The following is a 26371-nucleotide window of genomic DNA, read 5'->3' on the forward strand; positions in this document are numbered from 1 at the left end:
TAGTATGATGGTAAATAATGACAATCAGAAAAAAAAAAAACTATCAGAAATATAAACAAAAAACAGAAACGGTCCTAAAGTAAAACCTGAGACACACCTGACATGTTTCCAAAACAAAAAGACAGTAACACAGCCACATACCTTGTAGAAAACAACAAACAGACAAAAGATTTAACAAAATGGAATTTCCACAAGAATGTAACTATGATATACCAAGTTACTTATACTTGACGTATTACCAATACTGCCCTTTTAATCGTACATTTCACAGTGTCAGAGTCCTACTTTTGTATTCTGTTCTATTACAGTTGCATAGTTGATATCAATTGTGGCTTAAATGTTGTTGCGTTTGTGGGTGACAAGAGTAAATGTACAGCTTAAACAATGCGGATGGGTGTGTCGGTATGAACAGTAGTAGCATCTGTGTGTCTGGCAGCCAAATAGGTTGCACCCAGCTGATGTCATCGCTCCGTGTACTGATCTGTTAAGTAGTTGTCCCAGCCCGTGATGGAGAAGTACATCTGTTCCACGGACTGAACAAAGAAAATGTGATGCTCCGCCATCCAGAATGTGGACGGACAGATGGGAATAACCGCTGATAAAATTGTTTTTGGCAAATGTATATGTAATTATCTGTAATTGAGTACATATCACCATCGTCATCTCATGACAATAATGTGGTTCAATAAATCTGATGAAATATCCCTTTGAATCTCAGTCAAAAGTAAAGTGGTGTAATGATACACAGACCTGAACTTTTACATTAATGAGCTGAAATTAAGCGCAGAGGTTGAAGAACAAAACAGACACATATAACAATAAAAACCAAAACTCTTTAAACTTGTGTCTATTTTTGTTCCTCATTGACAACTAAAAGCAAAACCCTTATTTCTTTTATCCCACTACGATCCTAGCCAGAGGGTTGGAACTGCTTTAATGAAACCTGCATGGTCTTTGCAGCAGCTTGCTGTAATTACACAGTCATGGTGGGGACACTATGCACAGCAGCACTGGTGTCATGAGACAGACGGGCCCCACTCAGGGACTGAAACAGTCTCAGCTTCCCATCCAGGGTCCCAGTTAGCAGCTATGAGAGACAGAGAAGAAAAAAAAACAAGACATTACGTTTAGCTTTTACTCTTGTGGTTCAAACTCACACAGGCTCCGCCTTTTACTAGACCCTCTGAGGTGTTCAGTAGACACCTGCCAGGCCTGCCCAGATTTAATACCAGCAACAGTTTGATCACTTCCCACGCTTTGTTGCGATGCGTCGCTTTGATGAGAGCGAGCCAGAGCTCGAAATCCACACCATCGAGATCCCCCGTCCCTACTGTCGGCTCTCAACGTGTGGCTGGGATTGCACTCCTTAAAACCTGCATTGTCTCTACTGACCAGCAGGGGGCGATGCTTCGGTTAAAAAAATGACTGTACTTCTCACTTGATTTATTAGCTCAGCAAACATTGTGAACATGAGTTTATGGTCTCAATCTCAAGTCTTCTTTAATACAGCATGATGTTCATTTAGTAAATCATGGTCCCTTTTAGAATAAAATAGACCATAAGCAGAGTATGTTTTAGGATGGCCGCTACCAGAGACGTATATTCCTACGCATCTAAATATGGTCAATTCCAAATACCAACATGGCGACAGCCGTAATCCAAGATGGAGACTTTTCATTTAACTTTTCGTTCTATATGGCTGGAATTGTGGAAGACTAACAGTCCTACTGGCCGTAAAAGAAGAACAGTCCAGCGTAAACTCTGCTCTGGTAGCGGCTTCTGTGTTTGCATCCCTAGGTTCATTAAAAACAGTCAAAGTTGATGGACAAAACCAACATGTCTTGTGATGTATATTATAACTAAATATAATGTAGTGTTAAGTGAATCCCTTTTCTTTTAAAACTATTGAGTACTATACTTCCTTTTGTTCAGAAGGAGGATTTTCCATTCAATTCTATCATACAAGTAAGCAGAAATATCTAAAGCATGACTCCCAAAAAATACATTCCCTTCCCTGCATTATTCTCTGCTCGGGTGGACATTACTCCACTATATTGTTACTTAGATAGAATGTTAAACAAAGCTCATTCAAGAAAAAACACAGTATACGAAATGATCAGCGGAGCCCTTCAACGAGGGGGCCCTGTATACACCGCTCGCTGACTGTGGTGTAGGATAGCAGACAGCGGTGTGTGCAGCAGTATATACTGTGGGGTCTGCACGTATTTGGGTAACCTGATCACCTGATTGGCTGGCTACACTTATGCAGATTTCCGGTCGAGGGTTCCGAACTAGAGTTCAAGTATGGTAACCTTCAATATTTTCCAGGAACTGCAGGGGCACTCATCACTCTTGTTTTTACGACTCTATTTAGAGGACCAAGTTGCATAACAGCTTTTTCTTTCTCAAAGAAGACAAGCATCACCAAGGTCAAGATCCATACTGTGTTTCTCGAACAAATTCTTTGAGACTTTCTATACCTGCAATATATCACAGAAAAACAGGAAGCCTCATGGCCTGAACTTTGTAAAATATCTGTTTATTCTCGAGGTTCCTGCCAGTGATAGTCATGGTGAGTCAAATGTTTACACATTAATAAGGCAAAATAAGCTAACATCAACCCACACCCTGCACAGCTATTTAAGCAACACGCACGCAAACACACACACACACACACACACACACACACACACACACACACACACACACACACACACACACACACACACACACACACACTGTAACGGACATGTGGAACAAGCACATACGTACAGAATAATTTCTTCACTATTTCTTTGCGAGAATGGAGCATTATCTCATCTGCTCCCATCAGCCAGAAGAGAAAATATGGGAGAGGGAGCATTACCTCAAAAATCTGACAGCCGCAATAACAACAGGAAACCCTCCATTTGGGGTTCGGAACGAGGCTCATGATATTATCATATTCATATCTGCAGCTGCTCAAAGTAGAGAATATGTCATTATTCAAGACAGTTCTTCACAAACAGCTCTATTTTCCATGTATTTCCAACCTTACGTGTCTTGTAAGAACAGGGAGTGTGACAAACCATTTCAAATCAATTTCCTCCTACTTCAAGCCGAGTTTGTTTGTACGACACTTAATCCCATTTGAAGCCTTGAAGGACTTCACAAATCCTTCGTGATGAAAACTTAAGTGAAAACAACCCCAACAAGTTGCAAACTAAAGGCAATGCTTAGCTAAATGTCCAGATGTGCCGTGGAGCATCAGTCATTTATGGTGATTTGTAGGTGGATATTAAAAAGTTTCTTTTTTAAGTATACTAACAGCGGGAATCTTGGAAAACAGCAATTTGCCAAACAGTGATAAAAAACACATTTGGCACAATAGTCTAACATTTTTTCCAACATACTAAAGCTGTTTTATGCAGGAGGAATCTTTTTTTTTTACCAACAAGCAGATGCCTTTGCGAGGACAGGGAGTCACAATGGCTCAGGGCTGAGGATGACTCAAACACACAAGAGATTAAACACAGGTGAAACTCATCGTCTTTTGACAAGTGAATGTTGCAGCCTCTCTCCGATGGACACACAGAAGATTTGTAAGTGTGTGTGTGTGTGTGTGTGTGTGTGTGTGTGTGTGTGTGTGTGTGTGTGTGTGTGTGTGTGTGTGTGTGTGTGTGTGTGTGTGTGTGTGTGTGTGTGGAGCCTATAAGATATGAGGGGTTGCAAATAGGTAGCCACATTACACCTACAAAAGCATGTGTTAATCTAGTATTTGTTCGCATATAAAAGTGTTTGACGTCTCCCATGAAACAAACCGTTTGACAGCTCATTTCACTGGCTTTTCTATTCTCACGAAGTCTTCTTTCTCCATGACCTCCTGCTTAATGACCTTAACCAACAATAGCCAAGCTGTCTGGGTCTTGCCAGCAAGCTTCTAAAATAGCTACTTAAATCTTAAGAGGGTCAGAGAGCAGCTCCATTAGAAACCATAGCTCTATTCATCAAATACCGTCTCAATGAAAACATGCACTGTAGAGTTGAAGCTACATTATAGATTTTCCAAAAAAGCCGTAACATAAATGGATTTTTAACACCATACGCTAGTAGCAAACATCTGTAATCCGACACATTCCATCTCTGCAACCTTCAGCCTTTGTTCAGTGAGGCTGAGGCAAGCTAAGCTGATGAGGACTGAGGGTTTTGGGTGACCTCGAAGGTCAGAAGTCACTACTTCTTGCGAGCTGATTCACTGCAGACGTGTAGCAAGGTGTCATGCTGGGCCATCACAAGTGAGTTATTTGTCTTTCCTCAACATCCACTTCTAGGAAACAGTCTTCCTAGATTTCTCAGTTTGAAGATGTTTTCACAATGTCAGATGTTCTTATGCATCATTTGACTTTTGACCATTTATTCATAGGTCATGCATGAGAAACACAGCAGACATGTGGGCTGCATCCTATTTTATGAGCTTTTTGTTTATTTGAAGGTCTGTTTAATATATTGAAATCTCATTCAAAACATTATTGCAACTCAGGGATCGTAAATCAGGTTGCAACTTTGCATGACGTGTCTCAAATGTCACATAATCTAAGTTATTGTAAGGCGTGCTGGTTTAAAACCACAGTGGAAAAAAAGACCACAAATCAATAGTTCAAAGCAGGAATGAAAATGACGATTATGAATACAATCTGGGTTGGACTGTGTGTCAAATATTGGCATTCTGGACAACAGAAAGTGACCGTTTGCAGAAACTGATGACAAAAGCTGAGGCTTTGAAGATATGAGGAGCGATGTGTTTCTCTTCCAAAAGGATATCATTCATCAGCGCAGACTGAACAAATGCCAGCATACCAGGATGTTTTGTACTGTACATACTGAGAGCTGAAGGAGGGTCCACATGAGTGATGGAAAAAGGAGCAGACGGTCACAAGGGTCACCTGTTTGATAAGCGTACCAGTACATGTCAGTGTAAAGGAAAGTAAAGTCTGTTACTAGTGATAGTATTGGTGGTGACTTGTGCACAGAGTCTCTCTTTAACCTCCTATACATCATTATTCACAGTGTCCACTATCAACTAACACCAAATAACCATGACCAACTGGGAAAACGCTGTCGACTACATGTCAAAGGCTTGAAAGATTCCTCCTATAACTTTGCAACTGGACCCGAACTCTTTATTTCCTCACTTCCTGTTCCTTGCCGTCCAGCTGTGTTGAACCCGGGCCAGTTGATTTCAGAAAGGCTGTCTCAGCTCAGTCTGTGTCTCACTCTAATGAGACATTCTGGAGCAGACGGCAGAGTCCACCTCTGTATTTGCTGTCTGGCCGCTACAGTTTGAAGAGAACGTTTTGCTCTCTCGGGTCCGGCAAAAAAGGAAACAAAGAGATAAAATATTAAAAAGGCTTCGGGTGTGTGGATAGCTTTTTCTAATGCCAAATGGCCTCAAATGAGAAGATACAGTAAAAAGGTCTAGTGGGAATGCCAGCTGCATGTTATGCCTGCTCGCAAAGAGCAAAGATGACACGTGCTGACATATGGAGACAAGAGTAGCACTGCTTGAAAGCCTGTGAGATGATTCACTCTTTGTTCATCTTTCTAGTTTGGAAGATGGAACACGTTAACTTTTAGAGACAGCTGCGGTCACAGTTCTGCACTCAGCACATGAATTGCAAATGAGGTCTTAAGTATTTTGAGGGGAAAAGTTCTGAAACTTGTCCCTTAATCAGAAGACTGAAACTGACAAATTATATAATAGTTCTTATTTCATTTGGATGCTATTTTTGAAAAATACTAAGAGTAGTGGATTTTGTTTATTATTTATTTTATTTTGTTTATATCCCCTTCCAACAAACACAGACTTTAATAATTCTGTAGTGGGGTTTCTGGGTTAGAGGAGAGTTCAGTTTATTGCTCAAGGATACTTTCGCAGAGACAAACACACTTGTTAAACAACAGGAAACCTTGCCCACCACAAACACAATTTATAGTTGGACATTTTTTACATCAGATTCCAAAAACTTTTGTTCAAATCTTAAGTCTCTTGTGATCTGAGCACACTTTGAGCCACATAATCTTCATCAATCATCAAATGATCTTTTAATAAACCAAACCAAAAAGAGAATATTTTTTTTGTATATCTTTTTGTCAGTCCTGCCAGCACACAGTAAACTGAAATTGCCAAATGAAGATGATGACAACATCATTCAGCTAACATTGGAACTCAAGTTTTTTTTAAACTCTGTCTGAAACAAGCACACCTGGTTTAGGATTGCTCAAAGCAAAACCTTTGTTTTCAATTGATGGCTCTGGCTTGTAAATGTCTCCTACTGCTCCTTTTTGTTCAGCTGGAAGTTACAACTCTTACAAATTGTCCAACTTGTAAGGTATGAGCTGGTCTAATAAAGGCTGAAACAAATATAAAGACTCTCTCTTTCCTTTTGAATCTGTTTAATTACGTGAAGTGACTCTTTGTCTTCTTCTGTTTGTATTTCATTTAATACAAAGATTTGTTTTAAAGAGTCTAGAGAACGATTCCTTTTAGGTCTGCTTTTCAAAGTCTCTGAAGACGTAACATCTCTTCTGACACAAAGAAGGTGGTAGAAACTCAAGAGCATACAAAGAACAGTTATATATAAGGGCATTACTATTTCTGACTGATCTCAGTGCGCATGAAAAAGGCATCCTTTCAATCAAAGACACAAAATGTAACAAAAACAAGCCCTTTTTTAGTCAAGAAGGAGGAGTTTCTAAGAGAAAAAGCCTATGTCAGATTTAGTTTTTCACATATTGCTCATTGTGATGCTTAAATGTAAAAAATCACCAATTAAAACTCCAAGGTGTCAGAATGAAGAAACACAATACTTAAACAATTGAAATAACAATGGAAAGTGGTTTCAACCACTTTTCTTTTCCTTTATAATAAATAAAAATGTAATAATAGTTTTATCAGCATTCAAGGAATAAGGAAGGACACTCCACTGTCCCTTAAAATAAATCCACTTCTAATAAGCTGACCTTAAGCAAATCCTACAAAGACATTTCCACTGCTGATGGGGAACAATGTAATTGGAGTGATCGACAGCTTGGGATGAGACAATAAAGGAATCCGCCTCACCCAAACAGAGCCAGCCTCATGAAATCTATTTTTCTAGTCTGACCTAGTAACCTGTTTTTCTGAAGTCATTGTTGATTCGCCTCTAGCTACAGCATTTGTCTTTGCCTTTACTTATAATCCTGAAGCTTTAAAGTCCTAAAATCATTGGATGAAGCTACAGATTCAGAACTACCACTGCCTTGTTTCCAGGCTCTACTCAAATTGGACACAGCTTATTTTGCCTTCCGCAACTTTAATCTAAAAATAAAAAGAGAGCAACCCTATGTGTTGAACCAGCAGAGACACAATTACCCCTGTTGCAAGTGATAAAATACTTTGCAAGTACAATTTGCAAGTCTACATTTATGGTAGCACATGTAGGTCCAACACAGGAGCGCATACAGCACGTTACTGAGGTATGCCATGTGGAATCCCACAAGATTTTACAAGACAACAAAGTGAAGAGACAGTAAACGTTGGAATCATTCATTACAGCCCAAAGTACAGGAATACACTTGAGGGAATGAACCCTGGAGGTAGATCTGCCGGTTTGATGGTCTTTTAAGTTTCAGGATGGAAAGCATAAGTGAAAAATGGGTGGAAAATATGCATCGCATTATCTGTCTGTGCCTTGCATTGGAGGGTTCTCACAGCAGTAAATATGTAGAACATCTGGATCTCCAATGTGGCTGAAAAGCAAGTTGAGCACAGGTTGGGGACACTTTTTGCGAGCATTTTTTTCATGTTTTGTAGAAAGTGCAGGCTCAGGAAATAAGGCAATGTTACCATTATGATATCACTTGAACTTCTTGAACTTTATCCATTTTACAAAACTACACAATGTATCCTGCTCTGCTGATCCATTGTTTTTATTTATATGTCAACTTTGCAGGTTGACTAATATTTGAAAAAACATTGCATACTAATGCAACTTAACTTGACATTGAGTCATTGAAGCTATCCATTAAAATACAAATGATATAATTATGCATATGTAATACGAATATATAAGTATTATCCAAAGTAAAACCAAATGTCAATGATAGGAGTTTATATATGATGTCAGGATAGATTTAATTGGTCATAGAGATGTATGTCTTTAACCAATGCATCTGCATGAAATGACAAATGAGCAAATAAAAAACTGTTTTGGAAAATGCTAGCAAGTGGACTTTGAGTTGGGATTATTTTGTTAGACTACTTTTGCCAAGATAAAGTCTGAGGTGAAGAATGAAGAATTAACTTGTCATAAAACTGTTGCGGATGGAATCATGAAATTTACTGAGCGCACATGTCAACTGATCCATCTCTATGATAACTGAGCAAACTCCCTCCACTAATGAACACTGTGTGATACGGTTGAAAACTCAGTAGTCGACCGCAGGTTGAGATTATTTTGTCAAACCTCACTGAAATAAAATATGACAAAGTTCGGTCACAGGATGTGAATCTTTCAATTTCATGCAGTTTTATCTCAATTTGCTGAGAATTTCAGAGGTCGTCCCTCCTCGAGGAGGTCCTGAGAAAGATAGGCCCCAGTGAATGTTGATTTCAGTCACTGATCAAGAACAGCTCTTTCCCTTCGGGTAGACAGACACAAAAGTAGCTGTGCAGCGGTGAACGAGTATGAATGTGCAGCTGTGTGCTAATTACATTCCGGAACATTGGAGCAGACAGTTAATGCAGTTAGTATGAGGAGGCATGCGTATTACTTCACGAGAAACTATTTCTGTGATTAAAATGATAATTTCAATGAGACAGACAACTACCAAAGAAAACATGAAGCCTGAATAAATAGTAAGGGTATATTGAAAGCTATTGGAATTATAATCACACACAAGGCCCAGGTACTGCATTGTACCAATATGTCTTCTATGTTATTCTAATTATTTATGCTTCAACTCTCACTCAGTCAATATGTGTCAACACAACATAAATCGTATGTTAGGAACATATAACTTACATCATGCTTTTATTTTCAAAGTAGGAACACTTATCATGGTTATTTATTTTCCTGCAGAAGTGGAGCCCTCCAATTTTTCACATATTTGTGAATTGTACGACTTGTAAAATATTGGCCGGTTCACGTGGTTATGACACAAATCTGAGTGATGGCCAATAAGAGATGAGCTCATGAAAAATATCTGATTGATCAATAAGGGATGAGCTCATGAAAAAGATCTGATTGATCAATAAGAGATGAGCTCATGAAAAAGATCTGATTGATACGAGTGTTACTGCAACTATAGTAAATCTTCACAGTTGTGTTCTAATTGAGCATAAACATTTTCTTTTTTTTAGAGTTTCTGCCTTGCATGTCCTATCAAACTAAACACAATATGCAGAAGAGCTGATGGGGAGCGAGCGTGCTCTCAGCTGGATGATGAAGTGTGTCTTTAAACTCTGCAGCTTACTGCTTTCAGCCAGTAAATGGCCACGGATCCAACTTTCCACTTTCAAACTTGGAAATGTGAACGCATCATTGTGCTGCAAGGTTTAACTGAATGGAGTTACACAGATGTACATGAACATTTAAAACATGTGTCTCAAGTCAAAAGACAACAAGAAGTCTCACAAGACATCTAGCAGAGGTTGTGATGTTATATTCTAAAACGCTTCTTTAAAAAAAATCTATTTGCTTAGAGAAGTTCCAGAGGAAAATAATCAAGTGACCAATAAAACATTTCCAAAGATAATGTTGCTCCATAAGAAATGCTCTGGATATTTTGAAAGGATGCTGGTACAAAATAGAGCTGTAAACTTTGATTTCTTATTTCCCTGGGATGGCAATTCAAGATAGATGCATATCTTTGTCCTGTGTTAAGCTCTACTTTATGATTTCCTTGGTGAGACCATACAGTTCCTGAATTTCTATGTATATATATCAGTTTAAATTGATATCATGCCAATAGTGTTGAATTAATTATGGAAATTAGGGAAGACCTGAAATAAAGAGATCACAAACTGAAGCATTCATGCCTCCTCATTTAAAGCATTTCCACATTTCACACAGTGCCTTCAATATTGATTATGGTCTCTGCCGCATCCCTTAAGATACAGCAAAACAATATAAAACTACAATGGATCCATATGGGAGTTGCAGAGTTGAGTTAAATGGTAAATGGACCTGTACTTGTATCGTGCTTTTCTATTCTTCTGACCACTCAAAGCGCTTTAACACTACATGACATCATTCACCCATTCACACACGGATGGGAGGAGCTACCATGCAAGGTTCCACCTGCCCACCAGAACGAACTAACATTCACACACATTCACACCCCGTAGGCACTGCCACAAGAGCAATTTAAAATTTGTTTTAGCTTCATTAAACCTTCTGTGAGGTCACTGACATGCAAGTCCACCTACCCTGACCTTTGGGATGGTCTCAAAAAACCTGCTATGTGACCTCAGCCTGAGGACATCATTCCTTTATAACAAAGACTTGTGAATTTACACACAGTTGGAGTTCAGAGCAAACTGAGCTGGTTCAGACCTGTTTAACTAACTGACTTTGAAATATTAGTCAAAATTATATATGACTTTTAAACCATGTGATTTCAATTTTGATTTGAATCAGAAGAAGAACGCAAAAAAAACAGCCTCCTAATATTTGTACTTGTTAATTATCACAAAGTGCTCTATGTATTTGTACTGTATCCTGAGATTCTATATTCGCTGAAAATGTGCCTTTTACAACATTTCCGAAGTGAAATTCAAGAAAAAAGACTTAACAGGTGAATCAATTTCTTGGATTAAAGAAAGCATGACCTCTGATTGATGCTGCTTTTCACCGTGACCTCTTATCTTTGCTTTTGGACATTCTCCTGTCATACCTGATTTAGATATTTGAGATATCGATTAAACTGATGTGCAAACATAATCAGGGGAGGAATAGAGGGTAAACCCAGATTAACACTTTCACCTGTATGCGTGTCCCCTGGAGTGTTTATGCAAAATTAAGTTACTGTAGGTCAACATCTGGAAAATAAAAACAATCTCTGGTTTCTGATATCTGATGTACATTTATTGACTATGGTCAATAGCTTACTGAGATGTAGGGAACATGCCTGTATTTCAGATGAGATGTTTCTGTTCTGGGAATGTTTCAGGAGTAACAAGAGACAGGAAATTAAAAAAACACAAAGACAAAAAGTTCTTACCTCTGGTGTGGCGGGGTTGAAAGTCACACTGAGCACTGTGTCTGAGTGTTTTGGAAGTCTGTGGAGGTAGCTGCTGCTGCGTATGTCATAAATGTATGCCTGAAATAAATGAGATAGACTACATTAACAAAAGCAGGTATGAACTGTAACCATGACGTACCAATATAAAACATATATATAATTAGTTAACTTGACCTTCATAGACCTCTATATATACATAATACATACAATATGCAAGTGTGTATGGACTGAACAAGATGCCCAAATTAAATATGGGAAACTACAGACAAAGTTTACCAAAAGACTCGACCAGAAAGATGAACAGATATGGATTTACTTTAGGGATCATTTCAACTTTAAGGAAACGTTTAGGGTTTCTGTTTAAGTGTTCCGTGTTTGAGCTCCAGTATATATATACAAGAGCCCACATATGCAGTGAGTTTGTGTACAGCAAACATCCATACTACGTCCATTGGTTGTTTGGGAAGAATAATAGAGTATTCTGTCACCTGTACTTTAATCATATTTCCTGCCTGGTGAAGCATGCCTCCTTTCTGCATTGGGAACTGCCATTTGCTCTACAGGCCTTGGTAAAGGATCCCTTTGAGCTTCTGGAGTGCTACTATCTGAAGGCATCATTCAAGACAGCTGTGCTGCTTGCATTGACCTCAGCCAAGAGTTAAGTGTGAACTAACCACCCTGCCAGTGCATCCCAGTTTCTGGATGCGTGGTGACCGCAGCGAGGCTACTCTCAAACCAAATTCCTCCTATACTAATCGGGACTCAAGGACTTCTTTCAGGTTGAGAGTTATACAGCAGGATGCTCTTTGTTTTCCACCCCATGCAGGGAAATTGGCATGTAATGTTGAAGGCACAGCCCCCATTTTACCAAGCCCATAAGCAGGTGGGAAAAGACCCTCCCACTGTGGACCATGCACACTCTAAAAGCAGCGTGACAGAGTTGGCAGTTTTGTTCAGTGGGGTGATAGTCAAGGACATATGTACGATGGCAGCGGGGTCAACGTGGGTTGTGTCCTTTTGTGTTGCACCAGACTGCTCTTTGGGCAGGATACAGCTGTATGTTCCTGTGCTCCTTGATGACCCAGGGAATGTGGTGTGCCGCCTGTGTTTATGCACATTTTCAGTGGGCGAATGCCAGCTTGTGAGTGGAAGAACGAGGGTTACAATATTGTAACCTTCATTTCACATCATTTGTTATAGAGTTGCAGAAAGGCGTTGTTCGAAAGTCTTACGTGAGTTATATTCAGCACCTAGCATTCATTTAAGTTAGTTTGCTGTTATGCACCAAGTAACCATTGAAACCAATAAACAATCCTAATGAACCCTTGCGGACACATAACAGTTATTTTCTGTTTTGAGGTAGTAAAAGCTGTACTTTTTATTAATTTACTTGTAGGTGTTGAATTTACACTTGGTATTGGGTGCACAATAACACATGTGTACATTGCTTGTGTAGACATCAAAGAATCAAAGCTTCGAAATTTTAGAAAACTGTAGATCTAATGTAAATACAATCAGTGAGTTTTAAGACCGATTTGTGTGCTTTAGTGCCATGAGTACAGATAAAAACAGATGCGGGGATGTTTGTTACCAGACGACGACTCATCAGATTCCTGCAGCTGTTTTGTATTATGTTTCCCTGAAAAACGCTTCAAAAAAATGGGCTCTGTCAAACGGTCCATGGGTAGAGTGTCTCCTGTCTGAGGCATATGACGTGTGTGGCAACATGCTGGGTATTAGATACTTAGAAGAAAGAAGTTCTTTCAGGAATGCTTAAATATCACATGGATTCCCAGATGTATCAGCTTATATCAACTGTAACTGAAGCTGAGAGCAAGGATAATACTGAACGAATAACAGGTTAATATTGACCACATTGAAATAATATTCCACTTGGATTGTTGCTGGCCTTATGTTTTTTGGAAAATGTGTAATATGATCTAGGGAGTCATTTTAAAGTATTTGCGTTCCTTTTTTCCATGATTGCTTTTTGATATATTAAGACAAGTACAAATGTGTCTGGCTTATGGAAGTCTCAGGGCAGCTACAAATAAATACGGTGTAGCTAACTACCATCTACTCTCCCGATTTCCAAGAAATGTCCAATCTCGACAGAGATGCTCTCAAATGTCCGTGCTGTGCTGAATCCCCATAATTAATAATAACCAGCGGCATGCATATATTATTCCACTGCTTTCAATAAGCACGTACACCAGAAGAAAAGAGAGATGGATAAGGAAAAGGGAGGCAGTCTTCTGAAAATGTCTCGAAATCAAGTACAAAGCGCTGTCTGGAAAAGCAATTAAATAATTCTGCTTCAACATGAATGTTGAATTTGACTTGGAAAAAGGGTTGAGTCCAAATAAAAATCTCTAAGTCAAGCACAAACAATCCTCACCTTAAATGGAGGTGAAACTGATAAATACATGATGCTGTTTTCCTGCTGTCCTTTACAAGTCTGAGTAAGACATTAACAATATAAAGTGCATCCCATATGATGTATTGTAGTCAGAATACGTTGCCACTTAAGCCTCTGGTTCAAGTTCAACTACAATGAAACAAATTATAATAGTATGTATAATACATTCATACAGGGCATATCTAACCCTTTGCATGATGGTAGTCTGATTTAACAGTAAAGACTTTATGAAAATATCTCAAGCTGCTATATTTTGTTGCTTTATTAATGGCAGATACACCACTCTGTAAACTGGCCAGACACTGATACACAGTGACACATGATCATGATATATAGCCAATCTTATTGAAGCGTTTAAAATATCACAGTAGCTATCAACTTTTTGCAACTTTGTAAAAACCACTGCTCTGAACTCATAAAACCAACCAGTTTATAGGTAGGTGACTTTGATCGGCAGAATTAATTAATTAAACCAAATTCAATTTTCCAAAAATTAAGAAAAAAATCGTTATCTTGTCAAATTGTGCTTAAAAACAAAAAAGACAGTCTGAGACACAGTTTGTATAGAGAAGTTTACACACAATGTAAAAGGAAAGACAGATATCACAACTTACACAGTTATCCTCGGAGCCTGAGGCGATGAACCGGCCACATGGCGATATGGCTGAAGAGCACGGATGGCAGCGATTTAGATGGTTCTCATAGCGCCGCACACACCTGAGAAAGAGACACACACAGTGGTGAGATAGGAGGAAGTTTACAAACTCAAACCAGCCTGAATATTTGACTGGTAATGTCATAACACAATCTTAGTTGTTCTGGGTCCCATTGGAATTAAAAATATATCATTTCAGGTTTGTTTCATCACAATGGTCATATTAGGAGCTCATAACATATATACTTCATATAAAACAATATAATGTAACTAATTGGAAATTATTTTACCCTGAACTCTGTGTGCCAAGACAAACTCTAAAATAGAAAGGGACAAAAAACTGTGGAATAGATGAAAAAACACTGCTTGAAAGTGAGTGATCTTTGGAATGGAAATGAAAAGCATTTCACACACGAGTGCAGCCATCTTTTGTGATATGTTGGGATGTGGTGTGATGTTAGATGAGGATGCAAAGTCTATACAGTATGCTGACTTCTGGCAGGAATTACCAAGGAGCAGAATGCCACAGCCTGCAGACTTCCGGTTTTACAAATATCTGAACCAGCAGAAGACAAGTACTTGAGCATGACTCCAGCAAAACCAAGGAAAGAGAAGGTTGATGATGAATGGCCCCCTCGTGCAACTTCTGTGCTGTTTCTTTTGCTTTGCAACAGCATGTAATGTCTTTACAATGCAACTAACAGCTCTCTGAGCTAGGGTCTCTGTATGGGCTGGCATGTTGGCAGGGCTGTGACAGGATATGGTGAGAGCATGTCTTTGACATTCACATGCTAATGTCATTAAGCTGGGCTAAAAGTAGGTCATATTCACTGTGTTCATAAAGACATTTGATATACCAAGTACAGTGAGCAAGTTAAATAAAAGCAAGTAATAGAAACTAACGTTATGAAATGTATAATGTTGGAGGGGTCTGAAGGTGAATGGCGGTAAAGCAACCCTTGACTGTAGAGATGATTGACTAGTGCTAAACCCTTTGCAAAACAATATTTAAACGGAAATTATTTTCTAATGTTTGAATTAATGTCATTTTGTGAATACTAAATTTCTCGAGGTTAGCTTGAATATACAGCATACCCAACAGGGTTATATTATCTCTTGTGTGAGAGCTACATGACACATATAGTGAACACCTCTTTTCATGTTGATGCATAGGAAGATGGATGAGAAGCATATCACACACACACACACACACACACACACACACACACACACACACACACACACACACACACACACACACACACACTCTGTGTTGTGTGAGTGATGACTATACTGCATTTTCTTGATGAATAACACAGACTGCTGATTCTCTTGAGTGGAGGTCTGTACGGTTCCTGACTCCACCTGGGTATTCAGTGTCAGTCATCAAGATAATCAGCAGGCCAATCATAGCTCTTTATTTGCGGCCAATATATTTCACCCAATTTAACTGTGCCTAAGCAAATATGGCGAAAGCAGCTCTTTCTTGTACATTTTGACATTATTTAACACAAATACATTATTGATATATTTAGTCACAACGTTAATTTATGAGATGATGGCAATTTCCTCCCAATTTAAAGGGAATACATCACTGGACTAAAGAGACACATCTGTTGGGTTTATCTTTATAATTAGTAGGGACTGATTTTAAACTATCCTAAACTGCTGTGTAGACCCCTAAAGTTGAACCTTGCACACATTTAAAAAATGTAAAGGGTGAGTGAAGGCTTTTAAAAATAACTGGTTCCAATCCAAAGTGGCTTACATCACATACAAACCTCTTTCTTTAAGTGTTGCGCACTTTCATAAACCATTATCGACCTTAAATCTTCTATGGATACACATGGGCAGGAAGGAGCACAAAGTGCTGGGGGGATTTTCATGTGAGAGAGCAAAACAAAATTACGATTGAGTTTCAGAAGTTTCCACTGAGGGAAATGTACATTTCTCCTATATGATTGACAACAAAATACAGTATTAACCCCCGATTTGTTCCAACTGAGAGTTTCTGTCTGGAGTTGTGTGTCAGAATCGGAAAATTGTTTATTGCCAAGTACGTTACACAAGGACAGGAATGTGGCTAGGTGATTGGTGCGTAACAGTAAACACAGTATAATAATAGAAGACATAATTCAAAAATCGAAAATATGAAAATGTACAATAAATATGGTAAACAAACAAACAAATTAGTTAAAACAAGTATGTTATGAAAGTTTCATGTGTATACTAATAGATAAAAGATGTACAAGGGTGTGCAACTGTAATAAATTGTCCTGAGAGTTAAGTGTCTTGGTCCCGGGCTTTTTTAATGAACCCAACTGCAGATAAGAAGAAACTGTTTTTGTGGTGCGAGGCCTTGGTCCTGATGGACCGTAGCCTCCTGCCAGAGGGAGGGACTCGAAGACTCCATTAACTGTTCTGTAGCTGGGTTAAAGAACCCACAGTCATCCATCAGCAGTGTTTAGGGACAAGCACGATAAAGTCATAAAATAACTCTGTTAATGACTGATGGCAAAACCATTTGGCAGTGATCCTACACAAATTGCGGATGTCGAACGGAACATTACTGCTTATTTAATCAGTCTAGTGAGATAATGTCTGTTTTCATTGATTTCCTTTGTGATGTTATGTAACTCTCTGCCTGCCAGCCAAATTTATACACTTATATTAGACTGAGGAAAAGGCATTACGGTTCAGTGTAAATTAACGGCTTGAAGACAAAATCATCGTGCTGAGGTTAAGAGATATTTTCTTCTGAAACTTCTGCCACCATTACAATATGAGAAAAAATAAAAAATCTTTTTGATAATCAAATAATCCTGAAATTATATTCAATTTATATTTATTATATATCCGGTCGAAACAATTAGCGTGTGTGTGACGGTAAGTATGAGGTCAGCGTAACATTACAGCTGTGAATGTAAAAATGCAGTGTGTTTAATTTATTTCTCAGTAAATAAATGCTTACACTCAGAAAATACAAGCTTTTACCGTTTCTTGCTTTTCAACCAGCTGATGATTAAAGTGATGGGGGTTAGCCCAAAGTTAGCAACAGCTCCGGCCGAAGACACGTTTTAAAAGTTATTTTTCTAACTGTATTAGTATTATTAATCATTTATATTGATACTCGGAAAGTACTCAAATGTAAGTACTTGTACAAAGTATTGTTCCAATGAAAAGAAAAAGCAATACTAAATAAAAAACTGATTATTATGAGGACCAGCCACATGAGCACCTTATGTAAGGTTCACTCATGCAATTCATTGTTCCAAGAACTTTTTTACTGCCTTGTTATATCAAAAAGAGATTCTGGTAAGCATAAAACTTAGAATTGACTTAACTACTTCCATTAGCGGCAATCTTCAGATAAAAATAAATACATTTAAGGGAGCGGGAACAGTTTTTGTGGTTCGTAATAACAGACAAGTAAGGTTTATCAAAGAGGGAACCCAAAGTAAAAGGGCCCACAAAATAAAATAAATAAACAACCTGCTTTTACATATTGTTTTCTTTCATCCATATGTATACTCCAGAGGACCTGCATCTGCTGAGGGATGCTTGATGACCGCACTAAGAACCAAAAGTTGACCTGGAAACCAGGTACAAATATTTATCAGATAGAAATACGGTTTTGATTGAAACTGGGGGGAGGAGTTAAACATGAAAGCAGGCTCAGACATGAAGGAATGAAACACTCAAAAATGTCTTCTACTGGGCCAAAAAGAACATTTGGAAATCCTACTTGAATTATCCGCCTTTTATGGAGCAAAAAAATCCTCAGCTACGTACTTTGGAAAATTAACAATTGCAGATTCAATCATCGACTGAGGAATGTTTGTTTAAGAAATGTTTTATGTAATTCAAATGTAAGGTCATTTTGCACTCCTAGGAATAGCAAAGGGAAAAAGCAATATCGGTTTCTTTCTTAATGTATGGACATGTATAACCTTTGGAAAATTTGACAGATGAAGCAACCAACCCTTCAGCCAGTGTGAGTAGCGATTGAGAGCGTAAAGCCAGTTTCATTAAAGTCAATCATCACAGTAAATATAATAATTACAAAAAAATACATACAGTACATGATTATCACAATGTTTATCTGTTATAGAGGTTTAATTCAGGTATTCAAAATGTTTTTGAATTCAGTGAAAAATGAAAGTAATTTTACAATTGTATGCCACTCGTTTCGGGTTAACACTAATAGCCAAGTTTCCAAAAACTCATGTCACAGTTCAGCTCCACACCTTCCTCTTCTTACTAGTTGTTTTCATCCTGTCTGCCTGTTTACTAACTCTCATGTCATTTCAGATCCTGCTAGTCACTCCCTCCTCGTTAGCCATCATTCCCTTCACCTGGCCCTCCTGCCTGTCTCACCTGCAGCCCATTCCCTCATTAGTCCCTCACTACTTAGGTTCACTCACTTGCACCGGTCCTCTGCCAGATTGTCTCCTCCAGGACTTGTTCGTTTCCAGGACTCTGAAGCGAGCTAGGACGATTGTAGCTGACCCCTCTCACCCTGGACACCAACTGTTTGAGTCCCTTCCCTCTGGCAGGAGGCAGAGGTCCATCAGGATCAAGACCTCACGCCACACTAACAGTTTTTTCCCGTCGGCAGTCGGGCTCATCAACATGGCCCGGGTCCCCCACTTGACTGACTGTCACCCCCAGGACTATTTTTTTTTTCTTCTTACCGGTCACACCCCTGCACACTGTATTTAAACACACATGTCACTTTAACATACACTTACATTAACGTTATGTTTGTCTGAGCACTTCATCTTAACTTAAGTTAATACCCATTGCACTGTTGTTGTCGTTGATTGTTGTTTGTCTCGTCTAATGTATGCACCTTCCACATAGAAAACTTCCTCGTTTGTGTAAACATTCCTGGCAAATAAACGGATTCTGATCTCTTCTGCCTTTGAGTTGCTGCGGGGGGCTACCATCTTCACCAAGCTAGACCTGCGTAACGCCTATCACTTGGTCCAGATCTGAGAGTAGGAAGACAGCTTTCAACATCCCCACTGGACATTATGAATACCTGGTTATGCCCTTCGGTCTGACTAATGCTCCAGCCGTCTTCCAGGCCCTGGTGAATGATGTGCTCAGAGACATGTTAAACAAGCAGGTGTTTGTCTACCTAGACAACATTCTTATTTTCTCGAGGTCCCGAGAGGAGCACATTCACCATGTCCAAGCAGTCCTTCAACACCTCCTGAGGAATTCTCTGTCCGTTAAGGCGGAGAAGTGTGAATTCCACGCCACGACCCTGAGGTCCGAGGTCCTGCAGTGGGCCCATAGCTCCAAACTCACTTGCCACCCTGGGAGCAGCGTACTAGGGATGCTTTGCAGCAGAGGTTCTGGTGGGCTACTCTGGAGAAGGGCAACCAGTAGTTCGTCAACGCCTGTCCGGTCTGCAACCAGCACAAACATCCCACCAGGCTCCCGCTGGTTTCCTGCAACCTATGTCTGTGCCCCATCGGCCCTCGTCTCACATCTCCCTGGACTTTGTTACTGGTCTCCCACTGTCCAACAAACATACCACCATCCTAACAGTGGTAGATTGGTTCAGTAAGATGGCCCACTTTGTGCCTTTGCCCAAGCGCCCCTCGGCCAAGGAGACTGCTGAGCTGGTTCTGCTGCATGTCTTCCGGCTTCAAGGTCTTCCGGCTTCAAGGTCTCCCGACGGACGTAGTCTCTGACTGGGGTCCTCAGTTTACATCAGTATTCTGGAGGGAGTTCTGCACACTCATCGGGGCCACAGCCAGCCTGTCATCTGGATTCCACCCACAGTCTAATGGCCAGACTGAGCGCAAGAACCAGGAGATGGAGACGGCTCTACGGTGTTTGGGTCCGAGACTCCAGCATCCTGGTCCCAGCAGTGCCTGTGGGTGGAGTATGCCCACAACATCCTGACCAGCTCTGCCACTGGAATGTCCCCCAGTGTGCCCACGGGTTTCAACCTCAACTGTTTCGGCTCTCAATCCAGGCTTTCGTCCGCCGCTGCCACCTTACCTGGGCCAAGGACAGAGTTGCGCTCGGCCAACCGGCACCGCTTCAAAGCCTCAATCTACCAGGTTGGCCAGAAGGTGTGGCTATTGACCAGGGACCTAGCCTTGCGAGTAGAGGCGAAGAAGTTGGCACCCAGGTTCATCGGACCATTCGAGGTCCTGGAGGTCATCAATCCTGCAGCGGTGAGGCTCAAACTGCCCCGGACCATGCAGGTCCAGCCGTCTTTTCACGTCTCCAGAGTGAAGCCGGTTCGGGAGTGTTCACTGGCCCCTGCTGTACAGCCGCCACTGCGGTTCATCGATGGAGGCCTTACCTACACGGTTCCCGCCGTCGTGGGAGAGGGCTACAATACCTGGTTGACTGGGAGGGCTACGGCCCAGAGGAGAGATGCTGGGTTCCGGCTCGACACACTCTGGATGCCCCTCTCATCAGACAGTTTCACCGCAGCTACCCTGACCAGCCCTTCAAGGGCTCTGTGCCCACGGGGGCTACCCAGCCAGACTCTGCTCCCTCTCCCTTCGGTAGCGTCAGACATCGGGGAGGGTGAGGAGAAGCAGTCTTCCGATCAGGACAACTTACCCGCCGATGAGGAGAGGGGGGAGATGTCTGAGGAATATTAGCCCTCCCTCAGATCCCCTCCGCCCACCCGGCTTGGCGATTGTTTTTGGGACATCAGGAGCCGTCCCTTAGAGGGGGATTCTGTCACAGTTCAGCTCCACACCTTCCTCTTCTTACTAGTTGTTTTCATCCTGTCTGCCTGTTTATTAACTCATGTCATTTCAGATCCTGCTAGTCACTCCCTCCTCGTCAGCCCTCATTCCCTTCACCTGGTTATCGCACCGTGACAGTATAGGAATCGATACTTTCTTGTTTTGGTTGCCATACACCATCCATGCATCAATGTTGTGTTTGGGGGGATTTGAACATTATTTTCAAAAGCCTAAAGACATTGAAGCAGTATTTCATAAATGTGAATATACAGACGGATATTTCCTGATTTTTCACATTTGAATTTCATTGAATACAAATCCGACAGAATAAACTATATTTAAAAACAAACCTCATTGTACGGAGGTCCCACATCTTCACACCATCCGTGATTGCACTGGTGAGGAAGAGGTTGTATAAATCCGGCGCTTGTGTGCTGAACATGGAGCCCTGTGAAATACACAAATAAAATGAAGACTCGTCAGCACATGCTTGAGTTAAATGTTGTAAATCTTCCATTGTTGACCAGTAATGGAAATGTTTGTCGCTGTATATCTACTATTAGCAATACGTTTTCACATTACTATTGCTGGTTGCATTATTAGAACCTAAATGTAGACCGTGACATTGAAGACAATATAAGCCTATTCAGTCTGGAAGGAAAACTGTAATGAAAGCAAAATTGTTGTTAATTTGTCTTGGTGTCATTTTCCATCTTTTATGCACGACACTGAGATATGCTTCAGCTATAGACATATAGACCTTCCAGTGCACATCTATACATACATTCTATGTATGACTTTCACACTAAGTTATGAGAGAGAGAGAGAGACATTTTTTTTGTTTAGACTTCCATTAAGAGTGTGAGAACGGGAGTCTGAGAGGGCATTTCCAGTTCCATTTTTCCGAGAAGTCCCCTGCTCTGATGAGTTCCAGCTGAATTTTGCAGAAGAGGCGATGGAAATTTGAAGTGAGAAAAGCTGCTTCACAAGCTGCAGTTCCTGATGTTTGGTCCACCTCTCGACAAGAAGGCAAAGAGTGGAGGGAAGGCTGATGTTATGTGTGCAGTCTCCAGGCAGGGGCAATCCCTCTGATCCGCAGGTATTAATCCTGCAGCATCCAAAGGCCCTCGGGCACCGGGGCAGAGGACCCCACATTGACGCAATAGCCAAGCTGAAACAACAGACTGCAGGCTTTCCATAGTTGAGGGCACACAATAGCTGGCGTGACAATGAACAGGCACCTCTTGGTCAAAGGAGTATAGTCAGCTGTGTGTAAGAGTGCATCACAGTTGAATGAGTTGATGCATTTAATCCATGCCACTAGCTGCAGTGTGTGCAGCTAATCCAGGCCTTGAGTGTCAAGTATGCACAGGTCAACACCCCAGGGTCACTGGGTACAAGCCTCTCTCACTCTCACTTTCTCTCTCAAATATATACTTTTTTTGTGTTCCAATAAGTTATATTAGCATCTGTAAGATTTCCATATTTTTATGATCAGAATGAATGGTGCTGTTGCAATTACGAAGCTGGCAAACATCAATATGACTATATAAGAAGAGAAATAGGACCTTTATTTAATAGCTGCAAAGAAATGTTAAAAATATGCAGAAAACTTAGACTGGTATTTTAATGTATTACTATTATTATATTTAGAGTTTTATTTTGAGTGATGCGATATTTCATTCTTCATACCACTATAATGAATGTCGATACAGGCCCAAGCTGTCTACTTATTAGACACCAGCAAATTGGGCCCGCGTTGGTCCAAGACCGGGAAGTGGGAGTCAGGCCACATAAACCCAAACTGCATCATGGAACAGCATTACTCCAAGGCCAGCATTCATATGCTCTCCTCCTGCCATCTCGTATGGCAGTCTTAATCCTGATGCACCAGGGATTTATGTTTAAACACTCAGCAAGATGAATGATAGTGATGATAGCATGTCCTGTCCATCTGTCATGGAAACTTTTGGGTATTTCTATGCTGTTTTTTTCACACCACAAACTAACACTTTTATTCCCCCAAAGATGATCTGTGCCTTATGTAACTCACCGATACTCATAGAAGTCTTACGTAAGGCTGTGACATCTGCCAAATAGTTGACCCTTCAAGAGGAAGATGGAAGATGGGGCTCACACAAACAATTGATGGCAAACAAAATCTTTGCTCTGTGGGTCAGATCTAAATGTCACTTAGTCAGTCTTAGGAGTGATGACATGTCTTTGAGTCGATCCATTGACCAAGGTTAGAGTTGATTTAACACAATTTCCACCTCACATATTCTGTCATTTGACAGACAGAAAGAAGGCAGGGACATACAGACAGACTGTAAACTGTAGAGTTGTAGATCAGGTATGGATCAGATATTTGGATAATGTTTTAGTGTCTATGAATATAATAAAGATAAGATAATATATTGGTGATAGAGCTTTTTGAATTCCTATTTGGGCAGTCAGGAATGTTTAAATGGTCTTACCTTGTTCTGTGTAATGCAGTGGACGGCTCGGCTGTGGGCTTCAGGCAGCATTGAGGCAACTGCACCCTTTTTCATGTCAAATACTTGAAGAGATCGATCTGAACCACACACCAGAACAATGTCTGAGGCAGCTTTTAAGAAAAGTTATGAGATTTATTATTTACAAACTATAGGCGTGCAATAGAGGAGATGCGGGATATGTAAGTGTTTATGATGTTACAGTTAAAAATCACTGTTCTAGGTATAGAACTTATGTAAAGATTAGCAACTTTTCATAGCGACATACATCATTTTGATTTCTTGCAGCCAGCTTTATATATAAAAATAAATAAATAAAAGCTTGCTGCAAGAAATCAAAATGATATCACAATTATATATATATCATTTACATATTGTGATTATGATTTTTGATCTTCTTATAAATAGCAGTAGTTGTCTGGAAAGGTTGTAAATTGTTGTATTTAACACAGTTCATTTGTTTTTAAGAGACCGTCTTCCTTTGCATAGTTTCCAAGTATACTCTTTCATATTACTTCTAAAAACTATATATCTCTAAATGTGTTTTTAATATGCAAAGTGATCGTTAATTCACATCGAAAATCTGACACGTTTTTTACTGTCATCAATGTGCATCCATTTTCAACTCCCAAGCATGGTATAGCATGGTAAATGTAACTCGAGTCAGGATTTCGCTCATCCCAACGCAGCTCACCTTAGTGGATTTATTGGAAAGTAAATGCATTGTAAACCCTAACAAGGGGCTGGAATGCAGACATTCTTTAAAATTAAAGACCTAAATGATTTACAGGTAAAGTTGTCAGTGGAAGCCCCGAGGCAACTCGTGTTCACTTTGCCCTCCACAGCATCAGGCAGTCTGAACTAAAACACTTCCTGCAGCAAGAACAATCATGACGCCAAAAAGGATACAAGAGAAGAAATCATTGATTGCAGACAAGGTAGTGATGTCTGTTGCTGATGTCGTCGTAAAGCATCTGGTCAATTTGACGATACTTCGTTGGTGATATCTAACAAGAAAAAAAGAAGCGGCATCATATTCTCAACCAGTAAAGGTGACTATATCAAAATTTAAATTAGAATATAATCCCTTTGCACACCTATCATTCTTTATCTCTGTCTGAGCTATACGGCTGTGAAAGAGTATTCGCTACACTTTAGCACTCATTTTTTATTTAGTTTTTTTCTGTTCATATGTTTCCATTCACAAGACGTATCACATATATAACTACATAAAGAGGAAAAAGATTAATCAGCAGCATGCACTGCTTAAACATAGCATTTACATCTAACATTTCCCTGGTCTCCACCATAAGCCCTGACATTTTACAGGACACAGCCAAGCAATTTAGGTGGTAATGAGTGTTAGTAGTGTGAAATGTGTGGTAGCAGCTAAATAAAGCCAGACCCTTGTCAAACCAGTAACAAAGCTTGCTTAGGCAACAACACCCAACATAAGTCTCAGAAAAGATCAATCCTTTGATCTATAATATACGGGTGACTGGAAGTGAAAAGTGGCAAATGATTGGTTTAAAATCACTGAAGAATGCTCTTACTACCCTGCAATCATTGTTAACCCTCAATGTGTCAGAGTTACTGTTTAGAGGCCAACAAGAAAGTGGTCATAATGTGCATCGTTGAGGTTTGATTGCATGCCAATGTGATTGTATAACACAATTCAATATAGCATTATGTAATGATACTTCTCTACCAGGCCAGTGCAATGCCCTACATTTCTTTCAGCTTTATTCTCCCTATGGCTTCCAGATTATTAATAAATAATATAATACAAGAAGCACAAGCAGTATATACAGTTTTGATATAGAAATTGGAATATTATTTAAAAAAAACTTGTTTCTTGTAAACGATGTTTGTATAGACCAAGAGTAAATTTTGAGATAATTTAGTACAATGTGACATGAGTGAAACAACGAATGACATGCATAAGTAAAACCAATTTAAAAACCTGTGGCTAGTATATGCAGCACTATCAAGTACACATGCTAAACTGTTCTGCAGAATGATCCCTTGTAATTACCTTTTTATGGTGTCGCGCGTGATATCCACATTGTACAGGTACAAGCAGAGAGAGGGTCCAGATGCCACAAGCAGGAATTTGTCAAGGTAATAAAACTGAGCACCTCTAATAGGTTTGGAGAACATGCTGTCCCCCTAAAGGAGGAAAGACAGGAGACAGGAGACAGAAATCTGAAATATTGAGACACTCATGATGCAAGAAAATGTATCACTAAAATAAAAATATATCCTAATAAAATGTTATAGGAAGAATAATTGAAAATAATAAATTTTATTCCCTCCTAATTTACGTTTTTTAAGAATTTAGAACATCACTGAAGTAAAAAAAAAAGAAGCCAAAAACCTTGAAAAAATAGTTCTGTCTAACTTTGTACTCCATGTTGTCTGAAGGGGATTCAAAGCAAAGCCACGGCTGAATGCTTAAAGCAATAAAACGCTTTAATAGTAAGTGCTGTACACCATTATAGCTGTTTAATTGCTCAAAATGACACATGCAACACCCTCTATTGGAGGGAGAGAGAGAAACCCATGAGAACAAACATGACTGTTTGCTCTAACACTAACCACCACCCTCATTTTTTGTCTTTATAGTTCATATTTCTTTCTAGAGCTTTCACGTATAACTGTGCAAAGCTATTTGTAACTCTGGCTCACCCCGACAGAACTCTTGTCCCTGAAATGACATTTGTTGCCAAATGCTTTCACAAGAACACCAACCAGTCAAAGGCTGCAGACCCGGCCAAGCTCAAAACAACCTCAGTGAAGCAAAGCTTCAGCTATG

At 39.9% G+C, this 26371-nt stretch overlaps 1 protein-coding gene across 1 annotated transcript in view; it reads right to left on the reverse strand.

The window, feature by feature from the left end:
* Positions 1-973: 973 nt before the first annotated feature.
* The window catches only part of wdr27 (WD repeat domain 27), a gene marked incomplete at both ends in the record, with an annotated part of 39526 nt that continues 14128 nt past the window's right edge, over positions 974-26371 (reverse strand). The window contains 7 exons of the mRNA XM_079229703.1: positions 974-1087; positions 11242-11340; positions 14296-14398; positions 21412-21509; positions 23539-23660; positions 24466-24563; positions 25592-25725. Coding sequence (XP_079085829.1) covers positions 974-1087; positions 11242-11340; positions 14296-14398; positions 21412-21509; positions 23539-23660; positions 24466-24563; positions 25592-25725 — 768 coding nt within the window. The remainder of the gene's footprint in view (positions 1088-11241; positions 11341-14295; positions 14399-21411; positions 21510-23538; positions 23661-24465; positions 24564-25591; positions 25726-26371) is intronic.

This window comes from Taurulus bubalis (assembly GCF_910589615.1).
Source record: "Taurulus bubalis genome assembly, chromosome: 14".
NCBI classification, from domain to species: Eukaryota; Metazoa; Chordata; class Actinopteri; order Perciformes; family Cottidae; genus Taurulus; species Taurulus bubalis.